This window comes from Triticum urartu, chromosome 5 (assembly GCF_003073215.2).
Source record: "Triticum urartu cultivar G1812 chromosome 5, Tu2.1, whole genome shotgun sequence".
NCBI lineage: Eukaryota > Viridiplantae > Streptophyta > Magnoliopsida > Poales > Poaceae > Triticum > Triticum urartu.
The window spans coordinates 468,387,380-468,409,995 of NC_053026.1; the positions used below are offsets into that span (position 1 = coordinate 468,387,380).

Here is a 22,616-nt window from a genome sequence, read left to right on the forward strand (position 1 = left end):
GTTTATAATCCAGGCCGATTTACTTTCTTGTACATCAACACAAACGTTTTGAGTTCAAAACCAGATTCATGGCATGTTCATTATTGGCATATCTATGGGGAGTGCTGGCAGATGATATGGAAGGAGCGACGTGCCAACTGACACCACACCACACCAGGAATGTTGGTATCCGTCTACTATTCTACTGACCTTAATTTACTTGTAAGTAACCTACCATGCGGTTTCGTGTAGTATGGATAATGTAGATGACAGGTACTGTAGTGGTTAAAGACTTGAAGCTAAGCTTGCACTAGCATGCATGCAGTTGAAGTGGACGTGGTTGTCCATGCCACTGACCTCCACTCCACATGCCAAACTCGTACATTATCTAGCTTGGCTAGCTAGCTAGCTAGAGAGACTTGATCTGCACATGAACCCCTCATCATGCACCGCACACCATCTCACCCTATCATTTCCCCGATCCCTACGTCTCGAGCCGTTTCTGGCATGTCGTTTTCTCATTCTGAGAGTGGTGTATGGACGCTTTGGAGCACTTTAGTTCGAAGTTTTTTTTAAAAATCCAAAAATGATTTGTCCATTTCTTGCGGGTCAATTTTACAATGGTCACAATCAGATCGGATAGCTAACAATGTTGACCGATATACAATTTTCTTCATCGTTTTTTTTAAAAGGAGAATGACCCTCGGCCTCTGCATCTGGAAGATGCATACGGCCACTTTGATTATTCTCGAAGACCTTACAAAGTATTACAAACAATATACCTGAATCCACCATCTTGACAACATATGCCATTACTCATATCCATATGATGAAGAGGTGCTAGCTGGGCCACTACCCCAAACCACTCACCTAAGCCTAACATCAAAAGCCGGAATCCCCAGCCGAGCCACATACCGAGTCTGGGGCATAATCCGGTCAGACGCACTCGTGTGTCGTCGCCGCCATCTTTCACAGGTCTGTCTTCAGATCATATTGAGGCTTCTACCTTGTCTGGCCACTCTGCCATCGACGCCCCCATGACGCCAGACAGTTTCCTCCTCCTGCACGAGTCCATCTCCGCGCATCAGACGCCGAGTCTCCACAGCACCATGCCGCCGAGATCCGCCACCATCAATGTGTAAGATGAAGCACCGCTCCACCAAAGTCGCCGTCCTCTAGTCCCTCGAGTCCGTGTGCACCTCCAAGAATGACGCCCCCAGGGGGAAACGACAGCAGAGAGCCGCCGTCATCCGATCTACTGATCTAGGGTTTCCCCCGGAGGTAGCAGAGAGTAGCCTTGAACATCTCCATGGCGATGCCTTCAGGAAGGGAACGGCGCAGACAGCGTCGCCATCGCCGGCCTTGGCAATAGTCAATAGCAGGTTTTCACCCAGATCTGATCGAAGACCTCCATCTCTCGTGCACGGGTCGCCGCCGTCCTTGCCGGGATCTGGATGATCCCGCTTGCCAGATCTCAGCACGGAGAAGCCCCCCCACCGAGACCCGCCGGCCGAGCAGGGGAGGCCGAGACCGCGCCCACAGGTCAGATCCGCGATGGATCCAAGCCCGCGCCGCCGCCCCAGAATCAGCCCCGTGCGCAGCCGCCACCGCCTGCCGAGGCTCGCCGCCGCGTGCCCCGCGCCCCGCCACCGCTCACCGAGGCCTGCCGCCGCAGGACACCGCCGCCCACGGAAGAAGGGGAGTCGGGAGAGGGAGTCCCGCCGCCGCCGCCGTCTGCCACGCGGGTTTCACCCGGTGGCGTCACCCGGCGGCAGCGTGAGGAGGGGAGAAGGAGAGGGCGGCGGCGGTGCCTAGGGTTGGAGGCCCCCGAGTCGCCCAGGGCGGGGGCGACGCGAGGGACGCGATGGACACGCCGATGACAAATTTTTTTAATCGTCTTAGCCGTTTTATTTCACAAGAGAATAGTCCTACAAATCAAGTATAGTTTATTTCCATAAATTGCATGTGCACAATGTAAACATGTCCCGCAAGAAGCTATAACCGTACCTTAGTTTGCGTGACCAACCCTTCCTTTTCTTTAACCGTAGCCGTCACCCCTCAATATCCTAGCCGTTTTCATCTATAAAATCATCGCTCCCCCACATCCCATAGTCTCTACGACGTTGTGAGGTTGGGGGAGGCTGAATATTTTCCTTGTGTTTTTAGTGTGTCGTGGTTCGTTGTGCCCGCTATAATACATCGGCTTGCGTAATAATTGTCCTTCTCCTTAGGGTATGTGTTTCACGTTAACCCGTGGTTTCAAATCGCAAGGTCTGGTCAACCATGGCATGACGTTCCTTAGCTCTTCTGGACTCAACGGGTATGTGACGTGCATCCTGGTTTTCTGGAGTGATGACAGCATGTCTTCTCCTTGTCAAAGCTCGGACGATGCTACGACGAATGTGCAAAGACTTTCTTCTTCTTCTTCTGATTGTACCTCATACGGTGGGCTCCTTTCGTGGTGAGGACTTTGTGTTCTGCTTCGGCTCCAGCGGGAATTCAAGAGTTTTGATTTGATGAAGTAATTGGTATGTTTGGTCGTGGACAGGGGTGCGTGAAAACTTGCTATCCATGTGCCAGAACCATGAGTTGGTTGCAAGATTTTATGGATTTCACCTCTTACCTATCCCAACTTATTTGAGACTAGACGCTTTGTTGTTGTTGTTGTTGTTGTTGTTGTTGTTGTAGTATTGGTGTCGTAGTTTCACCTCTACCTTTAACATCACTTTTTTTTCTTTCAAAAAGGAGGATAAGCCTGGCCTCTGCATCGGCCTATGCATGCAACCTGTTTTAACATCACTTGGCCTCCATAATCCAATTTTCCTAGCTCCGACACCACCTACAGGTTTCCTTGTTGAAAATGAAGAAGGGGAAGCTATGATCGGAACAACCACAGTGAAGAGTTTCCTACCCTTGCCTCTGCTCATAAGCTCATTATACCGGCCACCACTTGGCAGAGGAATCTCATATGCGTAACATGCACGTCAAGCAAAGGGACCGTCTTGTTTTCCCCTAAACTCCTGTCATGATAATCTCACCATCAGTTAGCACTCAGCGGTCATGGGTATTATCTCTCTCTTTCTTGTTTGTACTACTTCCCGTCTCATAATATAAGAGCATTTTTGACACTACACTAATGAACGGAGTATGTGCGCGTGCAATTCTTTTTTCCCATCCGGCGCAATGAGACAAACTTTGTACTACTAGTGAGGATCGAAGGCAAAATTGACAAATTTGACCTATGGACGAAATCAAATCACAGAATAAACTACCCGTGAAACCATTTCACGTGGCTGACCTTTTTATGTGACGCCCGACACAAAGACGTCACACCACACTGTGCAACGCCTCACAGATAGGTGCTACACGCCTGGCCAACGTCGCACTCGTGTGATCCGGAATTTGCTAAGTCAGTGTGCAGCGCTTGAGAGCTAGGCGCCACACTATACAGTGTGGCGCCTAGCTTCTAGGCGTTGCATTAGTGGTTGCTTCATTTTATAGTGCAACCACTAGTGCAGCGCTTGAGAGCTAGGCGCCACACTATACAGTGCAGCGCCTATCTCTTAGGCTCTGCACAATGACTTAGCAATTTTTAGGCAGTCTGGGGTGCAACGCTGGCCAGACGGGCAAAATTGACAAATTTGACCTTAAAACGAAAGTATTTTCATAAACTAAACTGTTTTAGAAAATATTTCACACTACTGACCCTTTTGTGCAGCGCCCGACAACAAGGCGTTGCACTCTACTGTGCAACTCCTTACAGCTAGGCGCTGCACAGTGTAGTGCAACTCCTTAGAGTTAGGCGCTGCATAAAATAGTTTCGACCTGAGGTTAGATTTGTGCCTTTTACCGGCCAGACGTGTATCTTATGTGATTTGATTCCGTCCACAGGTCAAATTAATCAAATTTGACAGGATCGAACACGTACGAGTGCTTGCCAAGTACTACTACAGAGCACAGACCCGAGTAGCGAGAGGCCACATGCAGTCGACATGGATGGGCAGAGATTGGACGCATAATGGTCAGTGGGCAGGCACAGCTATAGCAATTGTGACGAGGAAAGGTTCAGTGATGGAAACGAGCGAGAGGTACGTCGTGGCTTCGCGCAATTGTGCACAAGGGCGCAGAGTGAAATAGGCAAGCGAACGTTGCATTCTAGTAGTTGGTGGAGTATGGGACAGACGAGAGACAAAAGAGACAAAAGGATAAGATTGTTGGTGCCAAGTGACATGATTAGCAAGAGGCAGTAATAAATAAGATGAGAGCGACTATCATTTCATCTGTCAACATATGACGTACAGTACATGAATGTGATATTGAAACAACAAAAGGACAGCGGCCTAACCACAACGACAAACGGTCAAACGGACGGTCAGCTATCGCTGTTACATCAGAAGGTTTGAGAACATGAGTAGGATCATCATAATACACCACCCTGGCCGTCCTCGCTCCATGTCCTTCCGTCCTTGCGTGAATCAATCAGCCCGATGAGCTGCCGAACTCGCAGGATCCGTGCCCTGGAAAAGGGCAGAGTTAACCAGTTAACAACCACTTTCCCGCAAAACAAACAGCTAACAACAACCAAAGGCTGAAAAAGAGAAGCAAAGCAGTTGCATGTGGAGATCAGAGGGAGAACACGGTCAGTTCCTTGAGCTAGCAGAGACCTGAAACCGCCAGTAAAGCTCCTCGTAAGTGGTAGTGCAATAATTAAGTTCTCGAGAATCGTCATTGGTATACATACATTTGTAGTAAGATATAATAAGTGGTTTGTAGCTTGCAGATTATGGTTTCTTACTTATATTTAGTAGTAATTGAAAGGTCTTTTATGCTTTTCAGACCAAAGTCACACTCTGCAACATCATCTTTTACCAAGTTAAGCTAAAGTGACAAGCTAAACGAACTCAAGGAAAGAAGCACGCACAAGCAGGAGTGCGTGGATGGATGGGTTTCAGCTCTGAAAGGAAACTACTCCTACTACGCATATATGCAGACGTCTCACCTGCAGCGGTCGACACTCAGCGCCCATCATCCTCTTCTGCTTATGAATAACATGCTAATGGACTAAAGCAAGGGTTTCAGGAACCAAACCAGCCCAGCAGATGGAATTCAGACATAAGCGTATGAGGTGTTCTGCATATACTAACCCTGATGCTTCTAAATACGCCCTAACAAGTAACACCTAAGGCCATGGCTGTGCAGAAATGATGTCAAATATGTCCAGACGAATCGGCACTGCCGATTCAGACAACGATGACTGCATCTGCAAGCTAATGCTGATGGCAGATGGGCAATGCAGATGCAGAGGATCCAAAGGCAATGTGAGATGCGCGGTTGGACTTTGACTAGGTCAACGAACGGAGGACCCAAGTGCACCTGGGCTTACGCCAACTCCACCGCGCGACCCTATCCTGTTCGCCCCCGTTCGTTTGGGTAAAACGGACGAATAGCGCGGCCCAGCGCACGGCCTCACACGGACAAATGTCCGGATTCCGTCCGTTTTCGGCTCATCCCCGGCCTAAACTTGCGCTCGGTTTGGGGTGAAACGGACGCGTGCGGACGGCCTGGACGCACGCCCTTGTCCCCCCCCTCCTCCCCCCGTGGCCCGCCTGTCGGGGGCACTAGCAGTCCCTCCGCTCCAACGCTTTCACCCTCTCTCTCTCGCCCCGCCCCGCCGCCGGCGCCGCCGCTATTCTCCGGCCGCCTCCTCACCGCGCAGCCTCCGACCGTCCCTACCAAACCACTTCTCGACATGGCCGCCCCCACGCCCGTGCTATGGCCGTAGTTTTGGCCGTCGATCGGAGGTTTGGCCGTCGCCGTCTTTGCCAGCCGCAGAGGGGACAGGACCGCCGGCGACGCACCACGGCGTCCTCGGCAGCTTCCGACGAGAGCTCCACAGCGGCCAGTAGCCGGCCGGCAACCACCCCTGCTGCGTCGAGGTGATCATCGCGGCCTCTTCGCCACCACGCCCGCAAGGTGTTCAGCATTTTGCCCACAAAGGTATGGACAGTGGAGACGAGTTTTTCTTCCATCACTTCCTTTGTTCATCGGACAATTCGTCGTCGGATGATGAAGATATTATGGTGGCTGCACTGGTCGTTCACGACCACATTCAACGGCAGCTTCCTCGGTACAGGGGGTCACTCCCTGGCCGTGCTCCCAACCTGAACCGCAACAGGGAGAGAGGCCACGCCCTGCTCTATGCTGATTACTTTGCCAACACTCCTCTCTTCAAGCCGGATAAATTTCGTCGCCGTTTTCGAATGGCTAGGCATGTGTTCAATCGTATCCGAGAGGGAGTGGTTGCTCATGACCCATACTTCGAGTGCAAGACGGATGCCCTTGGCAAGCTTGGATTCTCCTCTTACCAGAAATGCACCGCGGCCATCCGCATGCTTGCATATGGAATTCCAGGCGATCTGGTGGATGAGTATGTGCGTATGAGTGTCTGATGTCAATGTACAAGTTTTGCCAGGCTGTGATCGAGGTGTTTGGCCCAGAGTACTTGAGGCAGCCAACTGCCGCTGATACAGAGAGATTGTTGGCGACCAACGCAACTAGAGGCTTTCCAGGCATGCCTGGCAGCATAGATTGTATGCACTGAGAGTGGAAGAACTGTCCATTTGCTTGGCAGGGCCAGTACAAAGGGCATGTCAAGGCGTGCACTGTCATATTAGAAGCGGTGGCATCACAGGATCTTTGGATATGGCATTCTTTCTTCGGCATGGCAGGTTCTCACAATGATATCAACGTGCTGCAGCGTTCTCCAGTCTTCGCGAGGCTTGCAGAAGGCCACTCCTCACCTGTCAACTTTGAGATCAACGGCCACCATTACAACAAGGGATACTATCTAGCAGATGGTATATATCTTCAGTGGTCAACTTTTGTGAAGACAATCTCGAAACCCCAAGGTGAGAAGAGAAAGAGATTTGCCCAAATGCAAGAGAGTGTTAGAAAGGATGTGGAACGTGCTTTTGGTGTGCTTCAATCCCGGTGGGGTATCGTTCGAAACCCTGCACTGTCATGGGATGAAAGGAAGCTTTGGGAGGTGATGACTGCTTGTGTGATCATGCACAACATGATCGTCGAGGACGAGCGTGATGAGAGTATCTTCGACCAAGGATTTGACTATCAAGGTGAAAATATTGAGCCCCTGCACCAAGACTAGGGCACATTTGAACAGTTTGCCCAATTCCACCGTGAGATGCGTGATTGACACACTCATTTGAATCTTCAAAATGACTTGATTGAGCACGTGTGGGATCACATTGGCAACCAATAGATGTATTGGTCCATTTTATATTTAGTCAAGACAATTTCGATTTGGTTGTAAAACTATTTTGTTAAAGACAATTTCAATTGGGTTGTAAAACTATTTTAATTTTCAGACAAATATTTGGGTTGGAAACTAGTTTTGATGAAAATTTAGGCATTTTTGGCCTGACTGACAGGATGAGGCAAAAGGATGCGTTCGCGCGCTGGGCGCGCAGCCACCGCATCTCAGCACACGTCCGGACACGACCCCAAATTCCTATCCAAACAGTCAGAATCCGGACAAAACGGACGTTCATTTGGGATCGCGTGGTGGAGTTGACCTTAGCATTTAAAAGCAATGGGGAGACGACGGCCAGCTCTACTATGCCTATCTGAATGGATCTTTCCGAACAAGGACGGCAGCTGCAACCTGATCATCTCAGCACAATTTCTGTCAGCGAGCCATCAACGCTGCGGCAGGCCAAAGTCTGCATAGTACCAACTCTTTGCCAAATGGATAGAAAAATGCTTTCTACCGCATGGCATTATGCTAATGTGGAGTTGGAGATGATAGCTTCAACAGGCACATACTCCCCCCGTTCCAAATTATTCGTCGTGGTTTTAGTTTAAATTGGAACCGAGGGAGTAGCTGTTAAGCTAAGAATTGGTGTACACTGTAAGGAACCATCCTATCCTAGTCAGTAAAATGAAATCATGCTACGTGTTCCTAACTGCATTCAGAAAAGGGGAGTCCATGGTGCTCTAAACCGAACACACCAGTTTCATGTGTTCATCTCATCAATTAGATGAAGTTGTCAAGAAACGACCTTCTAGTTATGCTTATGACAATATCTAAGACAGTCCAGATCCAACTGTGCTGGGTCAACAATATGTCAGCTGATTATATTTTGGCAACAACAGATCTCATGCACAAGTATTTTGTGCGTATCAATATCTGGATTGATCTCCAAGCTGGGGGTCAACTCTCTTGGCAGAATAATTACTTGTTTTGTTGCCCGTTATAACCCTCATGTATCGTTAACAGAATACTCTAGATTAACCACGGGATCAATCAGCTATGGCAATTGTGACGAGGAAAGGACCAGTGCAGTGATGGAAGCGAGTGAGAGGTACGTCGTGGCTTCGTGCAGCTGTGCACAAGGGCAGAGAGTGAAGTAGAAAAGTGAACGTTGCATTCCAGTAGTAGGTATGGTATGGGACAGACAAAAGGACAAAAGGATAGGATTGTTCGTGCCAAGTGACAGGATTAGCGAGAGCCAGTGATAAATAAGATCAGAGTGGCTATCATTTCATCTGTCAATCGACGACGTACAGTACATGAATGATTTTGAAACAAGAAAATGACAGCGGCCTAACCACAACGAAAAACGGTCAAACGGACGGTCAGCTATCACTGTTACATCGCAAGGTTTGGGAACATCAGTAGGATCATAATACACCACCCTCGCCGTCCTCCTCCTTGTGTGAATCAATCAGCCCTATGAACTGCTGAACTTGCAGGATCCGTGGCCTGAAAAAGGCAGAATTAACCAGTTAACAACAATCAAAGATAACACAATCAAAGCAGTTGCATGTCGACATTAGAGGGGAACACAGTCAGTTGCTTCAGCTAGTAGAAACCGCTTATATGGTCATCGTATATAGTAGCTTCCAGTAAAGCTTGTCACAAGTGGTGTGGTAATGTAATAATTAAGTCCTGAAGAATCATTGGTATGTTAGCATTAGTAAGATATAATTACGTGGTTTGCAGCTGGAGATTCTGTTTTCTTCTTCAAGTAATAATGGAAAGGCCTTTCATGCTTTTCAGACCAGATTAACACTCTGCATCATCATCTTTTACCAAGTTTAAGCTAAAGCAACAGGCTAAAAGAACTGAAGGAAAGACACGCAAGCAGGAGTACGTGGATGGAGGGGTTTCAGCTCTGAAAGGAAACTACCCCTACTACGCATATGCAGACGTCTCACCTACAGCCATCAACACTCGCCACCCATCCCCTTCTGCTTACCAGAATTCGACAAAAGCATACGAGATGTTCTGCATCCTGAACCCTGATGTTCTCTAAATATGTGCAGAAATTATGATTCTGTATCCACCCTACTCTCAAATGTCCAAGACGTATCAAGGGACTGACGATTCAGACAGCCATTGCCTGCCATGCTCATGCCGATGGCAGACGAGCAATGCAGTCATGCAGATGCAGGGTGTCCGAAGGTAAATGTGAAATGTGCAGTTGGACTTTGACTCGGATCAACAGTGCACCTGGGTTTAGCATTAAAAACCAATGGAGAAACGACAGCCAGCTCTACTATGCCTATCTGAATGGACCTTTCAGAGCAAGGATGACAACTGAAGCCTGATCATCTCAGCACAATTAATTTGTCAGCGAGCCAGGTGTACATAGTGCTATGGTAGGATCCTCTGTGCCATATCACTGTGCTAATGTGGGGTTGCGGATACTACTAGCTTTGCCTAGTCAGTAAAATGAAATCATCTATATGTTCATTAGGGGGGAGGGTTCATGATGCTCTCTAAATCGAACACCAGTTTCATGTGTTCATCTCATTCCATAAGATGAAGGTGTCAGAACCGACCTACTTATGCTTAGAACAACATTTAAAACAATTAACATCCAGATGTACTGGGTCAACACTATGTCTGCTGATTAAATTTTGGCAGCAACAGGAACCTCATGCTCATCTTGTGCATATCAGTATCTCTTATATCTGGATCTCCAAGCTGGGGGTCAACTCTCGCGACAGAACTTATTGACCACACGATTCGTTATAATCCTCATGTATCATTGCCAGGATAGATTATCCAGGGGAATCAATCAGCTATGGGCACCAAATGTCTCTAAAGCTTACAGGCCAGCAACTACTTGTAACTTTGTAAGTGGTGAGCATTTTCCAATATCTCGATCCTAATCTCTTTAGTGAACCACCTACCTAAGATATGTGAGTACACCAAATGCATCACAACAGGGACATCTAGTAGTATAATATTAGGAGAGACGTTAGGGCAATTTGATTTCATCGCCCTAATCATCATTATAATAACTAAACCCTCCGTAGCAGCTAAGCACAGCATCGGATGGATCTCCTAATTTGGAATGACGTGATTTGGTCATTTGAATAATCCGATATAATCTCAGATGACAAGTTAGAACAGTTTAATTTAATCACCCCCGATCATACCTAGAAGCAAGCTGGTCCTGCACTGTTCTCCTAGACTGTATAGCCTTGGCTAGTTTCAGAAGGTTCATCCCACGGCCAGCTAATAAAGAAACTAAAGACACTACCTCTTTTGCTCATCTGAATAATGTACTGTCTATTCTGTTCACCAGGTACTGCTAATCAACGCCAAGAGTACACAGTTTCATTAACCCAATGCACGAGCTCAAATGATCTACTGTAGTTGCAATGTTCATGCATAAATCATTTTATGTTCATCATGTACTAATTTCACCATGTATATAGAGTAGTGTTGAGTTAAGAGCATGCTTACTTGGGTCCTTGATGGTCTGCTCTGCGAGGTTGTTGAAGTAGCACGTAGCCCCGGTCTTCCTGAACTGCTGCCAGTAGGAGTTGAAGGCGTAGCTGGCGTGCGCCGCGCCGGTGTTGGGCTGGAAGCACTCGCCGCCGGGCTGGATGGCGTCGCAGGTCCCGTTCCCCTGCCCGCACGCGTACGTCAGCGCGTCCCCCACCGCCGTCTCGTTCAGCTTCCTGCCGGCGTGGCCGGCCAGCACGCACCATATCGGGCCCTTGTACGGCGTGTCGTTCCCCGCCGCCGGCAGCGGCGGGTACGCCCACAGCGGCCGCCGCCCGGTGAGGTCGACCGGGTACACGGCCGTGCCGTTGGCGTAGTAGAGGCCCCAGTGGCGCTCGGTGCCCGGCCCGGGCTTGAGGTTCTCGTTGTAGAGGGAGAAGACGAACACCGGCATCCTGGCGCCCGGCCGCGCCGGCGTGCCGGGGTTCCTGGCCATCCGCGCCGCCAGGTTCCTGTTGTAGACGGCGGCGTTGCGCACGTTGGCGCCGACCTGGTCGTAGTCGCCGCCGTTGGGCCAGCCGGTCTCCGCGACGGCGATCCTGACGCCCCCGTGGCCGAGCTTGGACATGGCGGCGCCCACGGCGTCGAGCATTTCGTCGAGCAGGTTGGTGTAGGTGAGCCCCGTGCCGGGGTCGACGTAGCGGGCGCGCGCGGCGGGCTGGAGGAGCGCGTAGTCGAGCGGGACGGTGCCGTTGCTGCCGGCCCAGACGAAGTAGGTGTAGGCGTCGACGAAGTAGTAGGAGTTGGTGCCCTCCAGGAAGCGGAGCAGCGGGCGGAGGACGGACTCGGCGATGTCGGGGCGGAACGCCGCGGCGGAGGGCGGGCGCGGGAAGGCGCCCGTGACGAGCGCGTCCATGGCGAGCGTGGTGCCGAGCTTGACGCGGTTGACGCGGCGCGCGCGGAGGCTGCGGTGGAGGTTCTCCATGGCCGGCACGATGCGTGTCCAGGTGGAGGCCGCGATGGAGCCGTCGGAGAGCACCTCGTTGCCGACGAGCAGGTACTTGACCCGCGTCCGCGGGAGGTAGGGGAGCAGGTTGTCGGCGACCCAGCGGTCGGCCGCGGCGTAGGAGGCGGCCAGGTCCGGGATGAGCTGGTTGGGCACCATGATGGAGACCGCCATGCCCGTGCCGGCCAGGGCGCGGAGCACCGCCGGGTTGGCGTCGTAGATCTTGACGGAGCCCGCGCCCGCCGCGCGCAGCAGCTGCACGGACCGCCGAGGCGCCGGGATGTCGTCCGCCACCCTGCCGTAGTTGACGCCGAGGCCGCGGTCGCGCCCGTGGCGGAAGGGGCTCCCGCTCCAGCTCGCGTCCGCCGCTGCGGGAGCGAAAGAAACGGACAGGGCAACGTAGCGCACGTCAGCAACTGGCTCGGGTCGGGGTGGGTCGGGTGAGCGGACGGAGGAATGGCTTACCGTGGCAGGCGAGGGCGGCGAGGAGGAGAAGGAGGAGCGGCCGGAGGGGGGAGGCCGCCATGGACGCCGCCATGGGCCCTGCTCTGTTGCGCGCGGTCGTGCGGAGTCGACGTTGGAGAGCGAGCGAACGTTGACGTGTGGAGGACCAGAGGGAGGTTTAAGTAGGGGTTTAAAACCCGAAGCTGCCTTGCTTTGACGACGGTAACGGTACAGTCGGTATCATGCACTAAGAGCATCTCCAACAGGCGCCGGACCCGCCGCACGCAAAAAACAGATTTACCACGCGCGCATCGTCTGATTTGGCACGACGCGCAGAGCTGGCTTCAGCAGCCGCGCTAAAATACAGCACGAGTGCGCCCCTCGAGCAGCACGCTAAAATGCAGCGCGCGCGACAATATTTTCGGAAGCATAAAATTAAAAATAAATTGCATAGATAAAAAATAAAGATAAATTACATAGATAAAAAAAGATACAAAGGTATTTTACATCGGTGCAACTAGATAGATAGTTCGAAAACATAGATAGATAGAACTACGGTGCAACTAGATAGAAACTACTACGGCATACTAGATAGAAACTACTCCAAATCGCTACCACCATCATCATCCTCGTCGGTGTTGTCCGAGGTATCGAGCCAAATGTCGTCCCAACGTTCATCGTCTGACGTGAAGATCGACCTCCCACCTGCTGAAACGATGTCGCACTGCGCATTCGCCAATGCCTTCCGCCGACACCGGTCCGCCCGCTCCGCGCGGCGCCTTGCCGTCCTCTCCGCCCAGTAGGCACGCTCGTCAGCGACGTCCTCCGAGTGGCGACGACGCCACTCCGCCATGGCTCGCTCGTCCTCCTCGGCGATGAGGAGGCGGCGGCAGCGCCGAGCGTGGTCGGCACGGTCCATGTCGGTGATGAGACGCGGCGGAGGGGCGACGTGCTGCGCCTGCTCGCGCGTGAAGACGTCCCGGAAGTTCATCTGCGTCCGGGGCCTATCCAACCGCCACGCCGCCGCGTCGTACGCGCGGGCCGCCTCGTACGCGCTCGGGAACGACCCGAGGCCGAGCCGGACGTCGCCGGACCGGATCTCGGCGGAGTACCAGCCGTTGGGGCGCTCGCGGACGCCACGGTAGCCCGACGAACCCCGGTGGCGCGGCGGCATGGTGGCGCGGTGGTGACGCGGAAAGCGGCGAAGCGGCGAGGTTGCGAGAGGAGGGCGCGTGGCTGTGTCTGTGCGCGTGGTGAGCGCGGCATTTTATAGACGCGCGCGAAGCGGCGCGCCAAATCTACCGCGCCGCGTGCCGCTTTCTCCCGCGCGCGGTAACTTTCCGCTACCGCTGGAGCGCGCGGAACCAGCCGGCACGCGCTAAACCCAAATTTTATCACACCAGCGCGTCTTTTGCAGCACGTGTTGGAGATGCTCTAATCAACGGCAGTTGGGGCAGTCGTGAGACGCGGCTTTTGAGTTTTGAGTATCTCGGCGACATCATTGACACAGGTGGCGAGCTCAGACGGCAGTACTACATTACTCTGATGGATCCTACTCTGAGTCTCTGATCTGATTCAAGTACACGTACGTGTACGCGTACAGCGAACACATGCTGAGACTGAGTTGGGACTGTGGAGCTCTGAGATCGGGGAAAAGAAAAGCCAGAAACAGGGGCAAAGGGGAAGGGAAATTGTGCCGTTGCATGGGTGGCTTGCCTTTTGTTTTTGCACATCGGATCCATCCTGCATTCCTGCTGCCGGCATCAAAGTTTTGGAACCAACGGGGTGAAGTGAAGTGAAGCTGCCTTTCCGGCACGTCTCGTCTCGCCGGTGCGAGTTTGGCCCTGTTCCAACGGGACAAAGGCCACTGTTACGGCCATCCTCGGGTGTCCGTCCGAGATATTTTACTCACGGCCAAGTTTCCTTCGCCTTTTTCCCAGTACTTTCTTTTCAGGTGAGGGGAGAAAGCGCGTGGCCATTCTCAGCACGTCTGTCGCCGCATCGCACCGGCCAGCCAGCGTTCGTTCCCTCCCGTCCCATGGTGGTGCGCACAGCGGCAGCGCACCGTGCCGGTCGAGGCGGCAGCACCCCCGCCCCGTGCGCCACACCACCACAATTCACAAACACAGGCCGAGGTCAACTCTGCTCTACCTCGCCTCACTCACCGCCATCAGATCGGGAAATGGGGGAGCTGTGCGTTGGATTCCGTCTTCGTCTTCAGAGAGAAGCTCCTTCTGCCTTTTTCCCGTCTGATTGAGATGAAAGCTCCTTCTTTCAAAAAAGGATAGGAAAAAAAAGAAGATGAAAGCTCCTTCTGTTTTTCTTTTTCCCTTTATATAGATGAAAGCTCATTCTGCCTTGCCACGCTCCTTTGTACAGACTGGGCAGGACTCGCTTGTTCTCAAGTTGGCTTTGTTTTTTTCCTTTTCCATTGACAGTCTCTGAAGGTGGCTTCGCTACTGCCTTTTCTCCTGTAAAAACCTCTTTATCGTCCTCAAAAGGGTGAGGAAATTATCACCAACTTGCATATAGTGCATTATGCTACTAATCTCTCCGTTTCAAATTACTCGTTGTGGTAATTTGAACTAAAACCATAACAAGTAATTTGAAATATAGGAAGTATATACGTAACACACTACTACCAACGACCAAACAATATTCAAGCCATACACCCACGCAATAATATAATACGGAGTACACTATAAGAGCATCTCTAGTAAACCCCGTAAAAAGGGTCAAATCTTCAGATTTATGATACATGTTAAAAAATGCATTGAATAGATCTTGTAAAATAACATATCTAGTGTTTTTTTACAGGTTCCGTATATTAGTGCAACCATTCATCATATATGGAGGATTCAAGCTGTTTTTTGAGGGTCCTGTAAAACCGGTCAACGCCAGAGCAGGGGGCCTCGCGACGTCGCACACAAGCAGCAAGCAGGCGGAGGAGCTCGGCAGCGGCCGGCCAGAGCATCCTCGGAGCACGCGGCGGGCCTGGGCGTCATCGGAGCAGGCAGTAGGCCAGAGCGGCGCTGTTCTGGCCGGCCGGAGTTCAAATTCGTCCATGCATGCGTCCTGGTGAAGAAGAAGCGCGAGGAGAAGAAAAACAAAAAATATTGCGGTACAGGTTTACGAGATCTGTTCCGTCCGATACCTCACGATGCCATAAATTCGTTTTAAGGGGACCTTTATACCGTTTTTACGGGATCTGCTAGAGATGCTCTAAGTATGTCGCCAACGCCGACCCTTAGGCCACTCGCAACCGTCCGGACAACACAGTTCGAACGTGTTTTGCCATCTAACAAGGGCATGTATTGGGCGGTCCGCACTTTTTCCCATAAATCGGAGACAAACTGGGGGGCTTTGCGGGCGTTTGGCCGCTGCCAAGTCCGCTTCTGACTGACTTGGCCCGCCAAAAACCCCTCTCCCATGCCCGCCCGAAGCCATCCGCCCGCATTTATGGCAGATCAGAACGGACGCGACCGTTCACTAGAGCCGGCATTAAAGCGGCTCGCCGGCCGAGAGTGTCGCCCGCTGCTCACGCCTTCTCTTCGCATTGAAATGGCATCGTCTGCCCGCCTACCTTCATTAAACCGGCGTGTGTGCCGAGGAACCTACTCTGGCGCCCCGAGCGCCACACGTCCATTCATGTGCGGGCCGACATTAAACACCTTTCGGGTTGGCTCCTCGCATCCGCCAGCTATATAAATGTGGTGAGTGATACGTCCCCATCGTATCTACTTTTCCAAACTCTTTTGCCCTTGTTTTGGACTCCAATTTGCATGATTTGAATGGAACTAACCCGGACTGATGCTGTTTTCAGCAAAATTGACATGGTGTTATTTTTGTGCAGAAATAAAAGTTATCGAATTGACCTGGAAATTTATGGAGAATATTCCTGGAATATATAAAAAATACTGTCGGGAAAAGATACCAGAGGGGAGTCACCTAGGGGCCACAAGCCATAGGGGCATGCCTCCCAGGCTTGTGGGCCCCTGGAATGTCTACAACCCTAACTCCAACTCCATAAGTACCTATTCGCGGAGAAAAAAATTAGAGAGAAATATACATCGCGTTTTATGATACGGAGCCGCCGTCACCTCATGTTCTTCATCAGAGGGCTGATTTGAAGTCCGTTCGGGGCTCCGGAGGATGGAATCTATCGCCATAATCGTCACCAACCTTTCTCCATCATCAATTCCATGATGCTCACCGCCCTGAGTAAGTAATTCCATCGTAGGCTTGCTGAACGGCGATGGGTTGGATGAGATTTATCATGTAATCGAGTTAGTTTTGGTAAGGTTTGATCCCTAGTATCCACTATGTTCTGAGATTGATGTTGCTATGACTTTGCTATGCTTAATGCTTGTCACTAGGGCCCGAGTGCCATGATTTTAGATCTGAACCTATTATGTTTTCATGAATATATGCGTGTTCTTGATCCTATCTTGCAAGTTGTAGACACCTATTACGAGTTATGATCCGCATACCCCAAGGTGACAATAATTGGGATTCTTTCCGGTGATTACCGTAGTTTGATGAGTTCATGTATTCACTAAATGCTAATGCTTTGTTCCGGTTCTCTATTAAAAAAAGGCCTTAATATTTCAATTAGGACCCGGCTGCCACGGGAGGGTAGGACAAAAGATGCCATGCAAGTTATTTTCCATAAGCATATATGATTATATGCGGAATACATGCCTACATTATATTGATGAATTGGAGCTAGTTCTGTGTCGCCCTAGGTTATAACTGCTACATGATAAATATCATCCAACACAATGCCTACGAGCTTTTCACACATTGATCTTTGCTAAGTTACTTTCGTTGCTACTGCTGTTACAATCACTACAAAACTATTACTGTTACTTTTGCCACTTTTACCGTTACTTCCGTACTACTTTGCTACTAAATACTTTGCTGCAGATATTAAGTCTTATAGGTGTGGTTGAATTGACAACTCAACTGATAATACTCGCAAATATTCTTTGGCTCCCCTTGTGTCGAATCAATAAATTTGGGCCGAATACTCTACCCTCAAAAACTGTTGAGACCCCCTATACTTGTGGGTTATCAAGACCTTTTTCTGGCGCCGTTGCCGAGGAGCATAGCTCTATTTCCTGAGTCACTTGAGATTTATATCTATTGATCACTATGAGGAATCTGAAAGATACTAGAACCAAGATTTTTTTCCTCTACTACGAGGGGAGGTAAGGAACTGCGGTCTAGCTCTCCACTTGATTCACCTTCTGTTTTATGTAAGCTTGCGACACCTACACCTTCTATTAATTCTGATATGTCGCAAGTAATTGATGATGCTACTTCTGCTATGCGTAATGTTTATGATGATACTATTACTTTGCTTGATAAGACTGTGCCACCGGGTGAATTTCCCGATGACCACCTTGCTAGAGCTAAAGATATTGAGAATGCCGAAACCGATGATATTTCTAAAACTGATGAAATTATTGAAACTGAAAACTTTGAAACACCCATTAGATCTAGCACTCTTAGATATGAATTGCCTGTTATATCTGAAGGTTATGTTATGGATGGAGAGGTAGCTAGGGACTTTCTTGCTTGCAGGGATTGAGAGGATCTTAAGAAATTACTAGTCAAGTTGAAAGAAAAATCTTTGGATGCTAGAATGCAATATGATCCTAAGTTTGATACTTCACCTATCTTTGTTACTGAAGGATTATGAATTTTCTATCGATCCTGAGTTAATTACTTTGGTTGAATCTGTTCCTTTCCACGGTTATGAAACTGAAACTATTGTGGCACATCTTACTAAGTTGAATGACATAGCCACCCTATTTGCTCATGAGGAAAAAAATTGCTATTACTATATTCTTAAGTTGATTTCTTTCTCATTAAAGGGTGATGCTAAGATATGGTTTAATTCTCTTGCTCCTGGTTGTGTGTATAGTCCCCAGGATATGATATATTACTTCTCTAAAAAATATATTCCTGCTCATAAGAAACAAGCTGCTTTAAAGAAAATATTTAACTTTTTGCAAATTGAAGAAGAGAGTCTCCCACAAGCTTGGGGGAGGCTACTCCAATCACTAAATGCTTTGCCTGATCATCCTCTCAAGAAAAATGAAATACTTGATATCTTTTATAATGGACTAATCGATACTTCTAGGGAGCACCTAGATAGTTGTGTTGGTTGTGTTTTCAGGGAACGAACTGTTGAACAACTGAAGAATTATTGAATAATATATTGAGTAATGATAATGATTGGACTCTTCTAGAACCACCTCCTAAGCCAACTCCGAAGAAGAGGGGTATTCTATTTCTCAATCTCGAAGATATGCAAGAGGCAAAGAAATCTATGAAAGAAAAAGGTATTAAAGCTAAAGATGTTAAGAATTTACCACCTATTGAATAAATACATGGTCTCAATACCCTGACACAGGTAGTAGTGGTAAATTCTCTCTATAGATTTGATGAAGGTGATATTCCTTATAATAAATCTGCTAGTCAATGCTTGGGTGAATTTGATAAATTTATTGTTAAATAAGAAAACTTCAATGCATATGTTAGTGGACAATTGAAACGAAATGCTTATATGCTTGAACGCTTGAGTGACTATATGTTTAGGACTGTTAATGATCTCAAGGTTGTTAGTGAACATGCTTCTATGGTAAAAACTCAAGTAGAACAAGTTCTCAAAGCACAAAATGATTTGCTTAATGAGATGAATAACAAGATGAATGATCATGCTGTTAGAGTAATGACTAGAGGTGGTAAAATGACTCGGGAACCCTTGTATCCTGAAGGCCATCCTAAGAGAATTGAGCAAGACTCTCAAAGAATTAATAATGATGCACCTAGTCCTTCTATAAATAAAAAGAAAGATGATAGGACCTTGCATGCCTCTAGTGAACCTATTGTAGACACACCTGAAAAACCAAATCATATTTCTATTCTGATGCTGAAACATAATTTGGTGATGAACATGAGCCTAGTGATAATGTTAATGATGACGTTCATATTGATGCTCAACCTAGTAATGATAATGATGTGGAGATAGAACCTGTTGTTGATCTTGATAACCCATGACCTAAGAATAAAAGATATGATAACAGAGATTTCGTTGCTAGGAAACATTGTAAAGAAAGAGAGCCATGGGTTCAGAAACCCATGCCCTTTCCTCCTAAAGCCTCCAAGAATAAAGATGATGAGGAATTTGAGCGTTTTGTTGAAATGCTTAAACCTGTCTTTTTGCATTTGCATTTGACTGATATTTTAAAAATGTCTCCTTATGCTACGTATATGAAAGATATTGTTACTAATAAAAGAAAGATACTGAAAGCTAAGATTTACACCATGCTTGCTAATTATACATGAAACTAGGAGATCCAGGAATACCAACTATACCATGCTCCATTAAAAGGAACTATGTTAAAACTGCTTTATGTGATTGGGGAGCCGGTGTTAGTGTTATGCCTTTCTCTTTACATCAAAGACTTGATTTGAATAAGTTCACACCAACTGAAATCTCTTTGCAAATGGCTGATAAATTAACTGCTATACCCATCGGTATTTGTGAGGATGTGCTTGTCGTAGTTGCAAATGTTACTATCTTAATGGACTTTCTTATTCTTGATATACCTAAGGACGAAAATATGTCGATCATCCTTGGTAGACCCTCTGTGAATACTGCATGGGCTATTATTGATTGCAATAAAGGCAATGTCACTTTTCATGTTAATGGTAATGAGCATACCGTACTTTCCAAAGAAACAACCTTAAGTTAATAGCATAATTTCTATTGGAAAATTTTCAACTATTGCTATTGGGGGTTTTGAATTCCCTGTTCCTACTATCAAAAAGAAATACAATATTCTTATTGTTGGGGACGTGCATATCCCCATTGAGGCAACCTAGTGTTATACGAAGATTCTCCGGTTTCATGTCATTCAGAAGAAGTTTGTTAATAAGACTTGACCAACCTTATTAATGGATTCCTTTTGATGGGCATGCGATGGATGAACTTAGTAAACACAACTTTTTGTACCACCTTTTTATTTTCTGTTATTTAGATTTAATAAAGTAGAAATGCTATTATTTCACTATTGTCTGAATTATCCGTGCAATAAAAAAATGACCAAAAAATAAAAGTTCTCCAGATGCCCTGAAAATTTAGTATGAATTTTTTATACAATATTTGAAAAAATTTGGCACTGAACACGCCCCTGGGGTGCACCCTGATGTCGCTTGAAGCTATGTCGGTATTTCCCCAAAGAGGAAGGGATGTTGCAGCATAGTGGTGGTAGGTATTTCCCTCAGATATGAAACCAAGGTTATCGAACCAGTAGGAGAACCAAGCAACACAATGTAAACAACCCCTGCACACAAATAACAAATACTTGCAACCCGACGTGTTGAAGGGGTTGTCAATCCCTTTCGGGTAACGGTGCCAGAATTTGGTGCGTTGATGGGAGAAAGTTGTAAATATTGATAGATCGAATGCCAAATAAAATGCAGCAAGGTATTTTTGTATTTTTTGGTTTAGTAGATATGAAAATAAAAGGAAAATAAAATTAGATCACGAAGGCAAATAATATGAGAAAGAGATCCGGGGGCCGTAGGTTTCACTAGTGGCTTCTCTCGAGAAAAATAGCGAACGCTGGGTAAAAAAATTACTGTTGGGCAATTGATAGAACTTCAAATAATCATGACGATATCCAGGCAATGATTATTATATAGGCATCACATCCAAGATTAGTAGACCGACTCCTGCCTGCATCTACTACTATTACTCCACACATCGAGCGCTATCCAGCATGCATCTTGTCGTGGTTTTGTCATGGCAGATGTCCTAGTGAAAGGACTTAGTCGTGGAGCCATCGCGATGGGTTAGCTTAAAGGGGTTAAAGCGGACAAGGGACGCAAGGAATTATACTGGTTCGGCCCCTTACGAGGAAGGTAAAAGCCTACTCCAGTTGTGATGGAATTGCTAGGGTTTCGATGACCAGGGAGCGAATCCGCTTTGCCTGGCTCTCGAGTTGTTGTTGTCTGTCCCTAAACCCCCGCCAGGTCGTCCCTTTATATACACAGGTTGACACCCGCCGGTTTACAGAATCCTGGCCGATTCATAAACGTGTCCGGCCTGGTTTCTACCCTTACCTATCTTACAATACAAGTTACATGCTATATGGCGGTTTATGTCTATGGGCCCTAAACCGCCTTTGGGCCCTGGGCCTCCGTGCTAGCTCTCCTTCGTAAAGCGCCATACTCCTTGTCTTCATGGGCTTCAGATATAAATAACTCATTACAGGCATAACCCGACCCCTCCTGGCCGGTTTATACTCAGTAGTAATATTCCCAACATTAGGCCCCGGATTGATTTGAACATGTTCATGTCAATCTTCAACACTTAGGAAAATTCCCCTTTTAGCGCCTTTGCATATCCTTGTAATCCCTGTGACGTCATCCTCCAAGATTGTAATAAACTGCCATGATGTCACATGTTATAAAAAATTATATGTCTCACCTTCATTAATGAGCCTCCGACAATCGAGGCAACATCTCTGTCACAGATCCAATTTTTGGGCTCCTCGATTTTCGTGCCTGTCACTTATCCCTTCGCCTTATAAATAAGACCGGGGGTCCTTTTCATTCCCCCCCCCGTGCCTCCTCGCGTCCTCTTCTTCCTTGCGCCGACCTGACCCTTGCGCGCGGCCGTCGTTGTCAAGCTCCGCCCTCGACCTCATCTCCGGCCGCTGCATCAACCTGAACGTACCAGAGAAACGCGCCATGCCTTCGCTGCTCTATCAGCAACAATAAGTTTCCCTTTCCCTTGCTCTAGATTCTCCATTAGGGTTTCGGTGTTCATCAAAGCTCGCGACTGTTCTTCTCTGTTCATCTCCATAGTGTAAGTAGCGAACTCAGATTCTAACATTTTCTTGCGCAGTCGTAGTTGTAATCCCCCTTTTTCATCCTTAGAATATCTTCTCTGTATAGAAAAACTCATCTGGACCTGACAAACTACTTAAACACCTATATTTTGAGTCTGAATGTGTTTCGATTTACTGATACGCTACAGATCTAAAATTACCATATCGATCTGTGGAACTTGTTTTTCCCTTACTTAAATATTTTAGATCTGTGCCTTCCATACTAATATAGGCGGTTTAACCTTTTTAGGAAATGATAATCTGGCAGGTACCATTAGACCCCTTTTAAACCACCGATTCATTTATCCTTGTCGGGCTCTGGTTTAACAATGTGCATCCGCCTCTATCTTATCCCTCTGATCTTATGTTGTTTTATGCTTGTCCATCATAAACCTTAAACTGGCATTAATCTTTTTCCAGCTCTTCATTTGAAATGGCCAAACAATTTTATGCTTGTAACCGGGCCTCTTCTCGGGTTACTGAAGAGGAACTAGATGGATGCATCAGAACTGGCGCTTTA

At 48.1% G+C, this 22,616-nt stretch overlaps 2 protein-coding genes across 3 annotated transcripts; both read right to left on the minus strand.

Moving 5' to 3' along the window:
* Positions 1-4,400: 4,400 nt before the first annotated feature.
* LOC125509904 (probable glucan endo-1,3-beta-glucosidase A6) lies at positions 4,401-12,368 on the minus strand. 2 transcript variants are annotated; one of them, XM_048674933.1, is made up of 4 exons: positions 12,210-12,368; positions 10,757-12,112; positions 8,711-8,761; positions 4,401-4,441 (listed from the first exon to the last, which is right to left on the minus strand). In XM_048674933.1, exons 1-3 carry the CDS (start codon positions 12,280-12,282, stop codon positions 8,730-8,732), a joined length of 1,461 nt encoding a protein of 486 aa, XP_048530890.1. In that variant the 5' UTR covers positions 12,283-12,368; the 3' UTR covers positions 4,401-4,441; positions 8,711-8,729. The 2 variants fall into 2 exon arrangements, with proteins under 2 accessions (XP_048530890.1, XP_048530889.1); XM_048674932.1 differs by lacking the exon at positions 4,401-4,441 and having other exon boundaries at positions 8,512-8,761.
* A 418-nt stretch (positions 12,369-12,786) lies between these two features.
* LOC125507160 (dehydration-responsive element-binding protein 2C-like) lies at positions 12,787-13,362 on the minus strand. The gene has a single exon (XM_048671833.1). It carries the CDS (start codon positions 13,360-13,362, stop codon positions 12,787-12,789), a length of 576 nt encoding a protein of 191 aa, XP_048527790.1.
* Between the last annotated feature and the right edge of the window lie 9,254 nt (positions 13,363-22,616).